At 38.0% G+C, this 18,170-nt stretch overlaps 1 protein-coding gene and 1 long non-coding RNA gene across 3 annotated transcripts; both read left to right on the top strand.

Annotated features, from left to right (window-relative positions):
- Nucleotides 1-282: 282 nt before the first annotated feature.
- Nucleotides 283-3,735, top strand: LOC136251853 (uncharacterized). 2 transcript variants are annotated; one of them, XR_010699229.1, is made up of 10 exons: nucleotides 283-462; nucleotides 669-786; nucleotides 846-939; nucleotides 992-1,066; nucleotides 1,137-1,296; nucleotides 1,341-1,412; nucleotides 1,475-1,590; nucleotides 2,147-2,218; nucleotides 2,717-2,763; nucleotides 3,503-3,735. It is a non-coding gene; the product is annotated as an uncharacterized lncRNA (long non-coding RNA). The 2 variants fall into 2 exon arrangements; XR_010699228.1 differs by having other exon boundaries at nucleotides 2,671-2,763.
- Nucleotides 3,736-6,288: 2,553 nt separating this feature from the next.
- LOC136251852 (uncharacterized) lies at nucleotides 6,289-12,848 on the top strand. Its single transcript, XM_066044250.1, has 2 exons — nucleotides 6,289-6,702; nucleotides 10,831-12,848. Exons 1-2 carry the CDS (start codon nucleotides 6,300-6,302, stop codon nucleotides 12,549-12,551), a joined length of 2,124 nt encoding a protein of 707 aa, XP_065900322.1. The 5' UTR covers nucleotides 6,289-6,299; the 3' UTR covers nucleotides 12,552-12,848.
- The last annotated feature ends 5,322 nt before the right edge of the window (nucleotides 12,849-18,170 follow it).

The raw sequence follows: 18,170 nt of genomic DNA, 5'->3' as shown, positions 1-18,170 counted from the left end.
AGTTTTCACACAAACACAAAGCTTAATGAATGCACTATCAAGTTTCACTGCCACAGTCGACCAGAGTGAAGTGGTCTGCTTTTGCTGGCTGCTTTTTTCAGAACACAGTGGCGAGCCGTACGAGTGGTCTGGGGTCAGGGGAGCCCTGGCCAACCAGGTGATGGCTGTGTGTGGCTGTACAGCTCCGTGGTGTTGGACAATGACCTGTGCTGTAAATTTCCTTTCATTTTAGCCAGTTCTGAGCCCTGAATGGCCTATAACTTGGCCCAGTTCATCCCAGCACGTTTCTTTTCAATTTTTGAACACCATCTTGCCCGCCTTCCAGAGCTCGCCTCCCACCCTTCTGGAGCTCGCCTCCCACCCTTTTGGAGCTCGCCTGATACAGACAACCTCGGTTTAAAAACTATCTAAAATGGCGGGAAACTTAGCTGCTGACTACTTCTTCAGTGGATGATCAGGAAGGTAAGAAAGTGCTGTGAAACGTGTGAAAATTTGGTATGCATACCTACCACCATTGGCCAGCTACAACACACTGAATGTTTAAAACCGACGTTTCTCAATACTTTTAAATGGACGATAAGGCCGGTTTTCCCAGAGACAGTCACATATGACAAATGTCCACCATACACATAATTATATTAGTTGTTTATTTTTATGCTACTATATAGCACTAGTGGAAGCCTACAACAAGGAGTCAATATCAGAGGCACAATACTTCAATATTCTGCACGGTCTCCATCACTAACAATTGTAACGCTTGTGTGGAGTTTTGTCCATGATCTGAGGGTGTGTTATTGTATTATATATACTACTCAGAATGTTTAGTGTGTATGGTAATTCTGTAGGATCGCTTCAAAAAGAACTGAATGAGATCATCATGGAGGAGAATTTGGATTTTAAATAGATTCACCAGGGATTTGACAAGATTAGCTCAATGTGGTATGCCGCATATGTGCAACAAGTTTCTACAGTTTGTGTTGCTGTATTGTAGTATCAATTTTCTGCTGGATGTTGTGTTTGACAATCTGACACCAGTTTTGGATTATCTGCTGAATAGACAGAAATGGTAATGTAATAGAATATGGCGAAATGTAATCATGTATGACATTTTTTCTAACTACGTATATGGAAAGCAGGTAGCTGCGATAAACATGTACATATACCAGTAACATACCTAATGCACCATAACGTTTCTGTCTGGTAACAGGCCGGGCTACAAAGCCCAGGTAACATCATAGAGACGGTTTCAGCTACATTTCAGAACTACAGTGGAGAATTTTACCATATGAAGCAAAAGTATGTACAACAGTGACACAGTGCAGTATGCATTGTTTTTTAAGGCATCATTCAGCTCTTATGATTGAGGCCCAACAGAGGCTAGTAACGTACTACATTGATAGTCTGATGAGAAAGTATGTACATTAGTGGTGCTGTTCTGAGCAACTCAGTAAGTTATTGTTCGATGATGTTGTAGGAGGGTAGTATATTTAAGAATGAGAAGGAATGTCAAAAAGGAGGTGACAGATTAAGAAGGATGCTAAACACATCAGTAGCTTCTTTGCCTGGCTATCAAATGCCACCAATCCCAAGGTGATTATATAATACTAGTATCAAGAGTTCATAATATATATACTGAGGAGAGTATCCTACTCTCATATACCCCTGTAGAAGGGCGTATCGTGAAGTTATGACATAGCACTTCTGAGTTCGCCCGTTTTTCTTTGTATAATTAATGATGTCATTAGTTGAACATGGTATCGATTGAACACGTGCCTAACAACGTCGCTAGCAACCAAATTAACTCCAGCTCTAAGCGTTTCTCACCGAACTACAATCGTTCCTTCATGGGTTAAGACCGCTTCGTAGACATTTCTTGCTAGGCCATTCGCAAATACGGCTATCCTGAGTGTCGCGAGTGTGAAATGGTGCTAACGATTCTTGCACTTTTATGGCTGCTCGTACGTCACAAACCACAACATCTTGTCGTTACGTCATAACTTCACGATACGCCCTTCTACAAGGGTATATGAGAGTAGGATACTCTCCTCAGTATATATATTATGAACTCTTGCTAGTATGAATATTCTATATCTTTGTATTTGCAAGTGTATATGTAATAGTTTTTATGTAAACTTTGAATTCTTAGAAAACTAAAATTCTTGAGAAGCTAGCAGAGCTGATAAGTGTAAAAATAGAATTTCTTCCATTGAAATTATCTGTGAGTGATGTGTGTATTGATATGAGTGTCGTATTAAAGTATGTACAAGTTGAGCTGAATCCTGAAAAACAGCTAAAAATTAAAAGTGGATTTTTTTCTCTACAGAGTTAACATTTCAGCTAACCAGATGATTAGTGGTAACAGCAAAGGTGTCAACAACAGACATGTACGGTTTGGCTCCATCACAAGTCCGGGAAGGGGCTGTAATGGACACTGTGCTTATATGGCTTCCCCATAGGAAATGTATTGTGAAATTTTTGATTGGCCGTAAATATTATGTCAGACATTTGAACAAAAAGATTTTGAAATTTCTTAGTTGATCAAGCAGTACTACAAATGAGCCAAATTTCAAAATCGTGTAATTGCATCCATGAGTTATTAAATGTTTTTAAGGATTCAGCTCAACACGTATATACATACTATAGTGTGGTCACATGACTCACATAATACAGGCTTTAGTTAGCAAACAGTCTGACAATGCCACTGATCACATTGTAGCATTTCTGGCAATGAGGGATGACATGAGTAAGAGCAAAGTGAAACAGGTATGTAGTGTGACTTTAAAATTTATACATTCTAGTGTCTGTGAGTAGCTATACGTATAAATTATCTGTTTGCTTAATTACGTACATGCATAGTACTGTAGTTGTACCGTTTGCTACGATATACCGGCTATGTGAGGATTTACCTGTAGTGGTTCATATAGCATTCAAGTAGTACACAGTATTATGTTGACTGGGCCTGACTATGTACATGGCAGGTGAAGGCCCCTTAATTTTATGCATGCATGCAATCAAGAGTTGATATTATAAAAAGAGAGAAGAGTGTCCTACTGCAGTATGGCTTGTACAGAGGCGTACAATGAAGTTATGATGCAATACTTATAGTGACATTCAATGTGTTATATATTAGTTGGTCGGGTCTCTACTTAAGGCATTAAGTTTCAATGACCATTTTAGTTATGGCTTCAATAAGCAGTTCACTGATGGCATTGTCGTCCTTAACACTTTATGTGCTGACATGATATGTAGTAGAATTCAAAGTTTTACAGCTAGCTACTGGCATAATAATTATGCGTTTGTACAGGCTATACTAGTGAAGTAGGACACTCTCTTCTCTTTTTATATCGTGTGAACTCTTGATATAATATATGTCTGTGTAGTGCAGTACAGTGTGTGAATCGTTGTGATAATTATACACTTGGTTGTTGTTATTTATTGTTGCAGGTGGCTTTCGGCAGGCATTTGATTTTTATTTATTTATTAAGACTTTATATATCTACAGCATGAGTGAAACTATCTACACTGGCATCAGAGGGAAGTAGAGCCACCTGCTAGTTCATCTAAAGCAGCAGCTACTGCAGCCAGCCCTCGATCAGATCAGAAGCCACGCAGGCTACTTCACTACCATCAGTGTAAATAATCCTCTTCCGAGTCAGTTACACTAGACATAAATTCTTTATGCACTGTAACATCATGTGTATATATATATATATTGCTTTTTTATATGCCGGAAATATGCAGCAAAAAAAATGCAGACTGCTAGTAGAGCGAAGATTTAGACTGCCATCAAGTTTTAACAGAGCAACAGCATGGATTTCGACAGCATAGGAGCTGTGTAACTCAACTGATTACAACAACACATGACTTTGCCCAGTGTCTGAATGAAAGAGGACAATGTGACGTATTACTGTTGGATTTTTGCAAAGCTTTCGACAAAGTTCCCCATTCCTGACTATTTTACAAGTTACATCACTACGGTATCAGAGGCACTCTACTTACATGGATTAAGAATTTTCTTAGTAACCGTTCACAAAGAGTAATCCTTGATAATAAACAAAGCTCTTCATCTGATGTTCTTTCTGGTGTTCCACAGGGCACTGTTTTAGCCCCCTTGTTATTTCTCTTATTTATTAATGACATCCCTTTACAAGTACAAAGCAAGATCAGACTATATGCTGATGATGTTATTCTTTACCGTAACATACATTCCATAGAAGACTGTTATGTATTACAGAGAGATCTTGATTTTCTCACACAATGGTCACACAAATGGCAGATGATATTTAATCCTAAGAAGTGCGAATTTTTAAGGATTTCTAACAAAAAGAACATCATACCAGGGGCGGATCCAGGGGGGGGGGGCTTTGGGGGCTGAAGCCCCCCCCCCCTTCATATTTAGGCTTTACTTGATCAATATGCTGAGTATTATAATGAAATTTTGTCTTAGCATAATTATATGATCACTAATAATACAAATACTCATAAAACCACCTTATAAACATCTTTCCAAGGTATTATCAGTGGATTTATGCTAAATTTTATGCAACAAGGACCCGATCAGCATTGGAGGTGTACAAGATCGAGATACTCTAATAGAGCAGTCAGCTAACTACTCTAATAGAACATTCACTGGAAACATCATGGTGTTGATTCTGTTATGGAATTTTTCCAAATCTGTCTGCACCTATACATACAATAAAGTGTATTGGTCTGTTTAAAGGGCTTCATTTATCTACCTGTGTAGTTAATATGTGTGGCATAGGCGGTGGAGACGGGGGGGCCAGGGCCCCCCCACTTTTTTGGGACACTGTTTGCAAGAAAAGATCGAGATACTCTAATAGAACAGTCAGGATCTGGATACTCTAATAGAGCAGTCACAGTATTCAGAGAAGCAGTGTAGCAAACTACTTAGCTACGTATGTGTAGTTATAAATATGGAGATATAATTGGTGGAGAGCAGCTATTGTCAGCAGGCTGTGACCTTTTTTTTTTTTTTTTTTTTTTTTTTGGCCTTTAACTTACAGCTGGCCTGGCCCCCTCACTCTTTGGCCTGCTCCACCGCCCCTGATGTATGGTAATACTCAATTCAGGTACACAATTTCCATTGAAAATGCTCTCAGATTCAATCTTGTATTGTTCAAATTTCAAAATTTTCCACTTTCAACATTATTATTCTAACATGCACCTATTCAGTATTGTGCAATTGTGAGAGGGGTGCATCATGTACTTGATTGTCTGTACCTACCCAAACTTTTCCATTAACAAAATGCTTCAGAGAGCCATACCTATAATCTAAATGCAGTATATAAAATATCTATAGGCAGAAAATATTATGAATTTTATGTGGAAATGTCCCCAAATTGCAGTGTTTTAGGATATATATTTCAAAATTTTCCTGGGGGGGGGGGGGGGGGGGGGGCATGCCCCCAGACCCCCCTAGTTCCAGCATGCTCTACCCAAGAGATAAGTACCTTGAGTTAGCCCCCCCCCTTTTATAAATCCTAGATCCGCCCCTGCATACCTAGCATCTATTATATTGACAACCACTCAATAAAGGAAGTCACCCATGCCAAATATCTCGGAGTAATTTTTGACCAGACCCTTTCTTGGAATGAACATATAAAGCAGATAGCAAGCAAAGCCACCAAAGTCAACGCCTTCTTACATCGCAACTTATACCACTGTCCTGTTAATACCAAACTTAACTGTTATAAAGCTATGGTGAGACCGGTAATAGAGTATGCTTCTCCTGTATGGGACCCCCACACATCTACCAACACAAATCTTCTAGAAGCGGTTCAACGATCGGCAGCAAGGTTATGTTACAAGGACTACTCTAGTTTCTCAAGTGTTTCATTAATGTTAGAAAATCTTAACTTACCTACCCTAAAAAGCAGGAGGAACAGAACCAAATTACAGATGATGTATAAAATCACTAACCTGGTGTGTATTCCAAATGATTGTTTGATTCCTATTCCACCCTTCTTGAGAAATGGCTACTTCAACCAACTAGATACCAGAATTGATAGTTTTAAATTTTCCTTTTTCCCCTCGACAATCAAACTGTGGAACTCAATCCCCCCTCATATAGTCAACTCCCCCACACACGATCAGTTTTGTACCCTCTTAGATAATTATCACAATCACACCTGTGCATTATAATCACATTGATTTCTGCACAGCACACACAAATAAATAAAATGAAGAGTCCTCACGAGCGCGAGCTCACGCCAGTCACGAGGGATCGCGAGGGATGGATGCATACCGCCCCCGTAATAAGTGAAAATTCGGCAACCAGTATGGCTGATGAGCTAGAGGCTGAGCACCGTGAAGTGAAAGCGTTTAGGGATTTTTATTCCAAGCTCGTGAAAGTGTTACCTATGAACAATATATCTGATTTGTATTCTCACAACCTTCTACCCGGTGATCACAAGGAAAGGATTGATGCTTTAAACACACAGAAACAGAAAGCAGAGTACTTCTTAGACCGGGTGATCAAGCCTGGCATGGAGATTGGATACACGGGACAGTTTGATGAAATGTTGAAAGTGATGGAGAATAGTGATGACCCTCCAGTGAGGTTCTTAGCCACTGAGATTAAGAAGTTTACGAGCAGCGTGACGAGCAGTAAAGAGACAACATCGTTAATAAATGTAGCGCGTGGTCGGTTTAGTTCACTTCATCCTACCAAAGATCCTACCGGTAAATTCAGGGGTGAACTTATAGGGAGTGTAAAGGATCTATGCATAGTCGTGCCCAGACCACTTTTCGCTCAGATTTGTATTTTGGGTGGGGGTGGGCCCGCTCCGCCCAAATAAAAAAGCGGTTTGGGCACGAGACTAGTAAACTCTTTATGTTCTATTTGGTCACTGCAATTGATAATTATGCATGTTTCTGGTCCTTTGAAAATCAGTTTTAGGTGCGGGCGGGCAGAATTCAGCAACAAAGAAACAATGAAGTGACTTCTCAATTAGAATATTTTTTGTAATTTACTGACTCGGTTCAATTAGAGTATATCGATCCATACTATGAACTCTGCCCATTTCTTGCAGGTTTTCACTGATAAAATACAATTACATGGCACTATAGATAGTTAGATTTAGCATACTTGTTGCAGCCCAATATTCGTTTCTGAAATCCGGCCAGGTTTTCCAAAAAGCTGATGCGGCATTTTACCCATGTATTGAAATTTCACATTCTCCAAAAAAGGATGTGGGCGGTGGACCAGAAACATAACTACCAATTGGAGTGGCCTTTGATATTGTAACTTTTGCTCAAGCCATACCAAGGGTGGATTTGGGGAGAGGGGGAGATGAAGCCCCCTTACAAATTTTACTATTTGCTAGCTAGAAAGATAGTAGAAGTAGAAGCTACAGTACAGGTCCAGTTGCATCTAAAGCATATGTGGGCAACGAAAACATGGAAAGAGTGAGAAGAGCTAATCTCTTCTAGGAATCAACAAGAAGGAGGGCTTAATGCTGTAGCTGCTAAACACCAAAATACTCAAATAGAACAGTCAACTACTCTAATAGAGCTATAAAGGACAAAGACCAACTCCTAGACTCCTTGAAATTCAACTTTGAACTCGATCAATTCAAACTGCAGCATTTACACTGTACCGTTTAGATGAAAACTAGTTACCGCTGCTAGAAAATAGTTAAAGTGGCTCACAATGCAAGCTACACTACTAGTTGTATCAACCAGATGCCACGTTTTCTTACCCCCATTATAGATACCCCTAACTTAGCACCCCCCTCCCCCTTGGATATCTTAGATCCACCCCTGCATACTATATACATACAAGTTTTTGAGGTATGTAATTTTTTATGGATTGACAGATATTCATGGTTTTATTTTTAAGGATTATTTGTTTTCCACTGAGGTTATCTATGAGAAAGCATATAGCTAACCCAGATAATCAATAATTTTTGAGGATGAAAATTTTGCAGAAATCCAAGCAATGGCGAAATGTGCAAAGGTTACGTCCATCGAAAATTTGTACATATATAGTACCATAAAGTACAGAAGTAGTGTGTATATAATAAGGTTTGCAAAATGTTATAGAAAACCAGTCTCACAATATCTATATGGGTGGCAGTATTGGTTAGACCCTAAAGTGCCTTCAGGAAGCAAAGCTACAAAAGTTTAAACTCTTCAGATCAGTATTTAGTGGAATTTTCATCTAACTGACCGACTAACCTGATGTATTCAGACAAGCACAACTCAATAACAACTAAGACTACAGGCTTGATTTTTTTTATTTGCTGTAACTTCAGCCCAACATGCGCCTTTTGCAGTTAAATCATTGTTAGTAAACTTTTTTGTCACCACATCAAAGGAAAGAACAGTGTCAGATATATATGAGGCTATACCAAAACGTGCACGACTATACTAATTAGCAATTTAGCCATTTCGCTTAGTTTTTGACTTATGTTCTGCCCATTGCACAAGCCTACACATGGAGAACTATATGCAAAGCTAGCCTAGAACCAATAGGTTGCTTATACTTCAACTATTGGAGGCGTGGTACAAAAAATTATATACACTATTTCCACACACAGAGGACAAAGGTGCCTATGATGCAGAAACAAGTTGACAAAGAGTTGTACTGAAAGAAGAATTTTATGGGATCATTACAACTGATAAATAAAAAGTTTTAAAGGGAGAAGGGGTTGTCACCTACAAGTGCAGATTTAATCATGCTGTGATAATAGATTACAGTAAATCTTTAGCCCATACAATTAGCAATAAGCCACACCCAGCTGCCATTGTTGGTTAAGCATAATCAAAAAAACCAAATATGTATCAAGTGTACTTCCAACAAGAATATTAAAATCTTATAAACTGAATTTTCTTCTGAATGACTGCATTACTGACTAATTGATGGCTTCGGCCAAGCGTATCTTATATGCTTAAGACTACGTACGGGCTTGATTTCTGCAGTGTTTAAAGTTTTTTTAGGCTTGAGCAGTGGCGGAGGAAGCTGTCCACAATGGGAGGGGGGAACTTGCACAATCAACAGCCTGGTGCTCCAAGACAGAATGTCCTCACTTTCCAGGGTCAAGTACTTTTCTAATTCCCAGCAGCAGCAGCAGCAGCAGCAGCAGCAGCAGCAGCAGCAGCAGCAGCAGCAGCAGCAGCAGCAGCAGCAGCAGCAGCAGCAGCAGCAGCAGCAGCAGCAGCAGCAGCAGCAGCAGCAGAGCCTACAAACAGTTTGATTCTGCATGCATTTTGCAGCCCATCTTCATTATGGGCTCCTACTAGAGAAATTTAAAAATGTGTTATGCATACCTAGCTAGCTATTGTGTACTGTGTGCAATTACACTAGCTATTCACTATGGCTACATGCAGTATGTATAGTGCATCACTGTTTACTTCATCCACAACTCCCGAGTCCCTTGTAGTTACTGTTGAGTGATCAGCAAATATCAGTAGGTCACGTAATTTAGCCATGGAATCAATCATAGTACAGGTACCTCAGAGATCATCTGTTAAGTAAAATGTTGTTGCTGCTCTCCAATTAGACAATTAGAACACCCTTATACAGTTGCTGTTTCCATCCCATTTATTCATGAAACACATTGCTTTAGTCCCATACACTGTCATCGCAACAATCAATTATGTTTGGACCAACTGACTGGTCACATCTTCTAACTAAACCAATTCCTCACATCAGTTTCAACTGTGTGCGCAAAATTATAGGAATAGATTGTGGGTTCCCATTGGATGCATCGCTAAAGCCGTATGTTGTGTATCTACGTATGTAAGTCAGTCAGCTGCCCAATGCATTAGCCCCCCTTACCCATGTTCCTCCACCCTTGGGCTCGAGATATGTCATTTTGCCAACCACAGCAGTTACAATGCATGCATCATCATGATTGACTTAGCTTTGTCCTCATTTGTGTTCCATTTTTATCTTTACTACTGTGTAAGTGTTGATTTGTGATACCATGTCATGGCTTTAGTGCTGACTATCATGAGAACCATTTGTACTTTTTTATATAATGAGTGGATTGATTGCAGAAATAATTGGAATGGCCACTTAAATTTTAGTTTGGGCACACATTCAGTCCAGAGGAGGTTGGACGCGCTTAAAGCACCACTAAAAATCCCTTTTGCTGAGGAGGTTAATACATCGCGATCTCAGAATACTCACTGAATCATCTTGTGTTTGTATGTGAAGGCTGTGTACACCAAACTGCAACTTATTAATTTCACCCGGACTTCAAGCACTGATTACAAAACAAAGTACATTGCCTTGAAGCTTACATGAAGGACGATTTGAATATCTACAATTCCTAGCAACCCCCACTGTTTTTCAGTTTTGTATTGCGACTATTGATGATCACGTGAAATACGAAATCAAAGAAAGCAATTAAGGTACAGCTCATGTGAACGCATCCAACCTCCTCTGCATTCAGTCATGTAGTTAAATTTTATGATATGTCTGGTTCCTTCGATGTGTATGTGCTGATGCACTAATGTTGCAAAAAAGAAGAAAATTAACTACAAGAGAAAATTTGAGATTTTATATTTGAGTAGGGACTAGGCAGATTCTAAAGCATGTTAGGATAAGCTTAAGTTGTCTAATTATTTCAAGAGGGAAAATATTCACTAATTTAAAGCTTTTAGGTGTAAGACCTCCATATATTACATTTGGAATTGTTCGCAAATCCACAATTTTATTTTATTTTTTACATTGCTCAACCTTGAAAATATTCCCCCTTGAAATATTTAGGCTATACGTTATCTTGGAAGTTCATGGTTAGAAGCATGATGGGTTTTTATTTATGTAATTTATATTATTCATATTATTGTATATTTTACCAGTAGAACCAACTACCTCACCTTCTTATCATACCAAGGAACATTCTACAGAATTAGTTAAATTTTCAGGTGGTGAACATGTAAGCATTGACTCAGCCTTCAACAAAACAACATCTGCAGTTGAAAAATATTTGTCAACCACGAAGTTTTCTACTCTAAAACGGGCTTGCATTGAGAAGATTAATACACTGTGTAGTACTCTCCCTAGAAAACTAATACCAAAAATAAAAGCCACCACTACACTGGAAGAACTGTTAGAATTATTTGCAGATTCTAAATACTGGAACTGGTTTGATACTAGATTACTTGAAGCACTTACATATGCAACGGGATTACCTGAAGCAATAGAGTGTTTAGAACACTTTAAAGAGGTATATTATTCTAGAAAAATTAGTGAATTTATTCCTTATCAGTGTGTTAAGCCTTTTAAAGAGTATATACAACTAGATGAAAAATTTGACAAGCATCCCAGTGAACTGACCGTTTCAGACTTGCAGAAGCATAAATTTAAACTTGAACGGGAAGTGTTAGACATCGATGAAGGAGAGTTGGTATTAAGTTGTATTAAAACAGGTTGTGTTGAACTGACATGGCAGGTACCACTAGAACTGGTTTACCAAGCATATACTTCAATGAAGAGGAAACATGATGAGTTGTCATCATTCGCAGTCAAGTCTCTGGTCTGTGAGGAGGCAGATAGCATTGCAGGTTTTCCTATATTGTGGAATGGGCAAGAGGTAGGGGAGGTTGGTCCTATTGAGCCATTACCAGAATTTGTTAGACAAGAACCGTACTCTTTACCACAAGGATTTCAATGGGTTACACTGAGTAGTAGTGATGCTGAGGAGATAGTAGAGTTTATGAATGCCAATAACTTTAGTGCATATGTAAACTCTACAATGGTTGGCTATCATATAATGCATCCCCACACAAGGAGTGAGTGGCAATTTGGTGTCAGAACAACTAGTGGTGGTAAACTAGTAGGTGTGGTCATGGCTTACCCTGTTTGTATCAGTATTAAGGAAGTATCATTAACATTCATATTTCCTAGGATTGAATCCCATTTGAAATATTCCAGTAAACGGCTGGCGTACATAATGTCTAAGGAATTGATGCGAAGATCAAATTTGTTTAAAATAAATCAAATGATTTCAACTATTCAAAATAAAATATTCAAGCCAATGACTGTGATTACCAATTGGAAATGTGCACCTATCAACTTTGCAAAGTACCTGTTTTCTAGCCTTCCTAACATACCTGGTTGGAAGAAGTTGACACCTGAACTTGTTCCTAGTACATTAGCTCTTGTCAACAAGTATTCATCACAGTTTGAGATCAGACAAGTCTTCACTAGTGAAGAAGAATTTTCTCATTATTTTCTGTGTCCAACTGTACCAGATCTTGTCTTCACATATGTTGTTCAATCAAGAGCCACTGTTACTGATCTTGTGAGCTCTAGAGTGTATCATTACACAGACAGACCATCATTTGCATTTATTACTACAGTGGCGTCCACACAGTATTCAGTCAAAGAACTATTATTGAGTGCGATGATATGTTTAAGGGACCTTGGAGTGATGAGCTTAGCAGTAGCACAGCATAATATAAAGAGCAAAGTACTGAATTCCCTTTTGTTTGAGGTTGATTCATCAGTACAGCGTTGTTTTTACAATTACAAGTATCATGAAATACCTCAAGCTCAATATTGGTTCACTTTAGACTAGTTTGTATACATCAAGTATAGTTATTTGATTATAATCAGTGCTTATAGCTGCTATTATATAGCTGTTTAGTTTTTAATTAACTTTACTGTTAATTATACATTTCATGAGTGCAAATTTTCTTTAAATGGGAATTTTTAAGAAGTTATTAATAGACCACTTTACCAGAAGCCATTAAATTCCTCATGCCTTTAAATAAAGTGGTCTATTTAGTTGGCAACAAAAGAACTGAATTTGTACGTGTATAGAAGTTTTCATTCATGGTATATCATTTACATTGTTTTAGAAAGTTACTGAATGTGAAAGCCTCATGTATAGATTGTGGCTAGTAGTTTTAACTACATATACATAATTCATGTATACACAATTAAGACTAATATTTTAATGTGTATATATAACATCTAACAATTCTAAATAATTGTAGCTACCCTTGTACCACGCATGTGTTATGTACTATATCAATAAAACTCTGTCTGCATTCATGAGTGCCACCTATCTACTTATCATGAGTGCCATGCATATACTATATGTACATGTCACATGAGGTATTCATGATTGCAAACAGAGTTTCATTGTAGAGATACCTAGTGCCAACCATCATGGAACTCAATAATATTATGGTAGTTCATGTACACAAGAGTAATATAATGGGGAGGGTACACTATATCAGTATATCTGATATGTACATAGTGAAGTTTTTGACATTCTTTATGGCTATGTGTTGCAAATATTGTCAGGCATTTTATCATGTCTTGTCAGCACTGCATGGCTATAATTAAAAATGGCACTGCAATTGTTTCACAATCTAGTGGATTCTGTCGCATGCGTGTGTGCATAGCTAACTGCACATGGGAGGTGGTGTTTCAACCACACATTTAACAGCTCTTGTAATTCAGTGCTGACTTCTGCATATGAAGATACTCCCAAGAAGGGGTAGTGCTAAAAGCCGGAACGGGGCGCGCGCCAAGTTAATGAATCGTTTTTGCAGATTGTACACCGTTTCTTACCATTACGTAGTGACTAGAATTGTGCTAAAGTTAGTTTTCTTCTGCTTGTAGGCATGCTAGAAATCGCTCGCTCGAAGTTTCTATTTAATACCCACTGCACGAAAGCGTTTTGCAATTACCTACGCTGAAAAAACTATCATTTAACCTGCTAAACTATTAAGCACTATCAGCATATGATTCACAGCCACTAACATGCACTGTGGTTAACTCTCGTAAATTATTGCCCATGCTGGCAGACTTCAGAAAACCATCCTCGCTGTTACTAAAGAGTTGGACACGACTATAACATGAAAATACTACAGTGGTTTACCTTTTACAATGATAAGGAAGCAATTCTACATCAGGATTTAACAGAATTTGATGGATTGGTAAGAGCACAACATGCCACGTAGCGGGCATTAAATAGAAACTTCGAGAGCGCGATTTCTAGCTTGCATATAAGTAGAAAGAAATGAATCTAGCACAATTCTAGTCACTGTGTGGCAGTGGAAACGATGCAAAATCGGTCTCAAACGATTTTTCTACTTGGTGCGCGCCCTAATTGGTTCCGTTCCATTCCATTCCGGCTTTCAGCACTACCCCCCCAAGAAGTTGCAAATATCATTAGTGAAAATGCATGTGCATGTTTTATTTGCAATTGACAAACTTGAGCAGTATATATAGCGGTCATGTCCAGTGTAGTTGATGATAACATTGGAGAGCATCATATCCTAAATGTTAAGTAACGGTAGTTGCACAATTGCATATGACAGCTAAAAGTGAAGATAGATTTAGCCTTACTGCTTTTGATGATATTTATGCTGAAGATTGCTGAAGTTCCAGCTGATTCAATCACCAATCCAGGGGCGTAGGCAGGATTTCCAAAAGGGGGGTTCTGCCCTAAGTATAGAATTTCGTAGGTGTGCACATGTAAACACGTGTACACGTGTAAACATGTGTATTCTTATAAATTCATTCGCAATAGCGAGTAGAGGTACTTGAATTCCTCTGTCTGAAGACCTGTAGCTACCCATTTCAGTGGATTTGTGTAAGTTAATTCAGTTCTAGTTAACCAGTATCACGATTTAAAAAACTTAACTCTGAAAAGGGGGTTCGTCTGAACCCTTTGAACCCCCCCTGGCTACGCCCCTGCAATCAACATTTGATTAATTCTGTCACCTTCCCTATAAGTTATACAGTACTGATTCCAATGTATCAAAATTTAGTGGCAAAAAGGTAAGCATAAACCCTAGCTTTATTGAAGCATAGCTGCAGTGTAGTACATGTATTTTCAACTATGCATGGCTTAATACTCATTCAATTGCAAACTGAAACAATGTCTGTTGTGCATTAATACCTTGCCAAAGTAGCATATACACTGTCATCTTGTAGGCCATAGCTAACCACAGAACTCAAACACAACACCGCATGTAGAGTAACGTTAAGTACTTATGTGATCATGATTTACATAATGTATAGGTGATAGGCATGTGACTTGATTGTATTCATATAGTTATTAGTTAATCTTAGTCCATAGATACTATATTAATAACAGAAGGAAGCCGTATCATATACATTAGTTGCATTGTTATCTCGGTTGCTATGCTCTGTTCTCACAAAATGGTCATTGGCATGTATTCCAGGAGCTGTAAAAGTTATTATCATTACAGTATTATTGATGTGCAGACCTCAAAAATAGTATACAATGCACAAAAAGGGGTGCAATTACTACCGTCAATTACAAAACAGACAAAGAAAAATTTAATTATACAGTATTTGTGACCGGATTTGCAAAAAGGTACCTTTTTCACACACAAAATGTGACCCATTTTTTGAACTTTGAAGCATCATAACAATTTAATCATACCATACCATTGCCTGACATTTTTTATGAGTGTAGCTATGGTATCTGGCTGCAATTTGATACTAAGTGCAAGTTAATCAATGTAAGGAATCAAATGTTACATCATTTTGTTTGCTGGTATGTAAAATGTGTGAAAAAGGTACCTTTTCGCAAATCTGGTCACATTTACTATACGAGACTATACACATCAATAAATTATTAAACACTGCAGCTACTAGTCCAGCTAGGCTGTACTTGAATTGGTCAATCTCTGTTAAATCAATCACGTGTTGGGGTAAGGAATTCCAAATGTTAATTGCAGAGGGAAAAAAGTAAAATTTATAACAGTCAATTCTAGTCATCAGGGTTAAAAATCTTTTGTCATGGCCTCTGGTGTGATAAATGTTAGGGTTAAAATCATCAGCATTTATATCAATTTGGTGAGATATAACTTTGGGCTTAGACAGCATTTCAGTGATGCTGGAATTTCTAGAATAGTTGTTAGATTCAAACTGTGCTGCTCATCTTTGAATGTTTTCGATATCTCTTGGTGCATGTGGGGGCGACCAGACTGTGGCTGAGTATTCTAAGATAGGTTTAATCAGAGCTTTGTAACAGTTACTTTTGATTTGGAGAGGACACTTGTTCAAGTTACGTTGCAAGAATTATTTGATATACTATAATGGCCTTTTTTATTTTGTTTAATGTGCTCAGATCAGGATATATAGTAGCACCTTAAATACTTAGCATATGTTACTTCCTTTATAGTTTTACCTTGCAGTGTATATTGAGTTAATATTGGGTGTTTCTTGTCTAAAAATTCACATTTTTGTAAGATGAACAACATTTTCCAGTCAGCTGCCCATTGTTCCTAAGTGTTAAGATCCTGTTGTAAGTCATTATGTGAGCGGATCATAACACATCACATGCATACTGAAAGTTTTATCTTGGATGTAATTCTGTTACATAGGCAGAATTATTTAGTTCTTCATATAAGTCACGAAATATAGAGTGAAATATATTTATAAATAAGTACACAATACATCAGTATGTGTAGCTAGCCAAGCCCAGGATGGTACTGCTGGTACTAGTGGTGCTGCTGAAACTAGTGTTACTATTGGTACTTAGTAATTCACTTGTTTTTAATTTTTACATGTACGTCATACTCAATTCTGAGTTTTGTAGATTATAAATAAATAATTATACAACCAAGTACTATTACAAAATGCGGTCAAGATTATGTCATAAATAATGAATGAACAGGTATGACAATGTTAGTGTACAAATTGATCGATAGAATCAATACGACAATTTAATTATACTTTCTACAGCCAAGCCTGGGAGCAATAAATACTGTCATATATAAATGAATAATGCACTTGTCAATTTCATGCCCCACCCCCGGGCATCCCCACATCCCAGGTGGGGATTTGACATTGCTTCTTGTCCCCACCCCTGGGGCAATTGACAGTTGTCCAATTCACTGACTAATTCTCGGTAGTTGCATTTCTAAACAATAAAATTGCACTTGCTATATTTTTACTAGCTACAGGGCAGGTTTATTACTAGTCGCATGCATGAAACATGCGCTTAGTCATCCTTGAGGTGTTGTCAAATCCCCTACAATGGGGGTGGGGACTGTCAACGCACCAATGGTCCGGGTGGACCATTTATGCTGTCACAAATGGTTCCCCTGGACCACCCATGCCACTGCATAAATGGTCCGGGCTGAACATAAACGGTCCACCTCCAGTCTGCCGTGCATGCACCTGCTAATTAATTATGTTTCTCCAGCAACTGTCTGTGACTTTGTGGAGGTACAATGCGAAAATGATACTCCGCCAGTATTCGCTTAGGCCAACATAATAAGATTCCTTGTTTCCTGTCACCATGAAACCAATCAACCAGTGAGGGCGGGTGGTTATTATCATTAATAACTAAAATTTTATTATTTTGTACTTTTAATTAACAACTACTGTCAAACCTTAGAAAATGATACTTATAAAAAAACTGCGGTAAAACACAAGTTAGTGTATCTACAATACAATACACTGAAAAGTAATAATTTACAGCCAGTTTTAAATACATCTCTATAACACACCTTTTTACTTACACACAATAAACTACAGAATTCTCTCCTCAAGTTTAAGTATGTTCCTTAGTCTTTTTTATTATTATTATTAAATACAGAGAAAAAGGCATTATGCCTGTGAGTCCTGCTCATTACAATAAACAATTACATTAAGAATAAAAGTTATAAATCAAAATTTTAAAGTTGTCAGTAGAATTAGACGACACTACATAATTGGGTAAATTATTCCATGAATTGATGGTTCTTACTGAAAAGAATTTACTTCGAACATTCTTTTGGGCATGAGGTTTAAAAAGTTTGAAGTCATGTCCCCTTGTGGCACTTGACAAATTCAGGTGGAAAAATAATTCAGGTTGAAGATTAACATTCCCTTGTAAGATATTATATAGCATAATCATGTCAGCACGATGCCTTCGATATGACAATGTAGGAAGCTTGAGGGTAACCAGACGTTCATCATACTCCAAACTGGACAGATCCTGAACACATTTAGTGGCTCTTCTTTGCACTCTCTCCATCCTGTCACAATCTCCAATATAATTGGGTCCCCATACAACATTAGCATATTCAAGGTGAGGTCTTACCAGAGCCTTGTAGAGTATTGGAAGGGTCTTCCTATTTAGAGTGTTAAATGATTTTTTGATTAATCCCAATACACGACTGGCTTTACTTATAGCAGAAGTTGCTTGGCTATGGAACTT

This window comes from Dysidea avara, chromosome 3 (assembly GCF_963678975.1).
Source record: "Dysidea avara chromosome 3, odDysAvar1.4, whole genome shotgun sequence".
NCBI classification, from domain to species: Eukaryota; Metazoa; Porifera; class Demospongiae; order Dictyoceratida; family Dysideidae; genus Dysidea; species Dysidea avara.
This window is presented reverse-complemented; position numbering and strand designations above follow the sequence as displayed.

Bases quoted from the DNA above. Each gene is read 5' to 3' on its own strand.
- LOC136251852 (XM_066044250.1), top strand. From the start codon at position 6,300: ATGGCTGATGAGCTAGAGGCTGAGCACCGTGAAGTGAAAGCGTTTAGG. The intron at 6,703-10,830 runs GTAAATTCAGGG...ATATTTTACCAG, and splicing joins TCCTACCAAAGATCCTACCG to TAGAACCAACTACCTCACCT.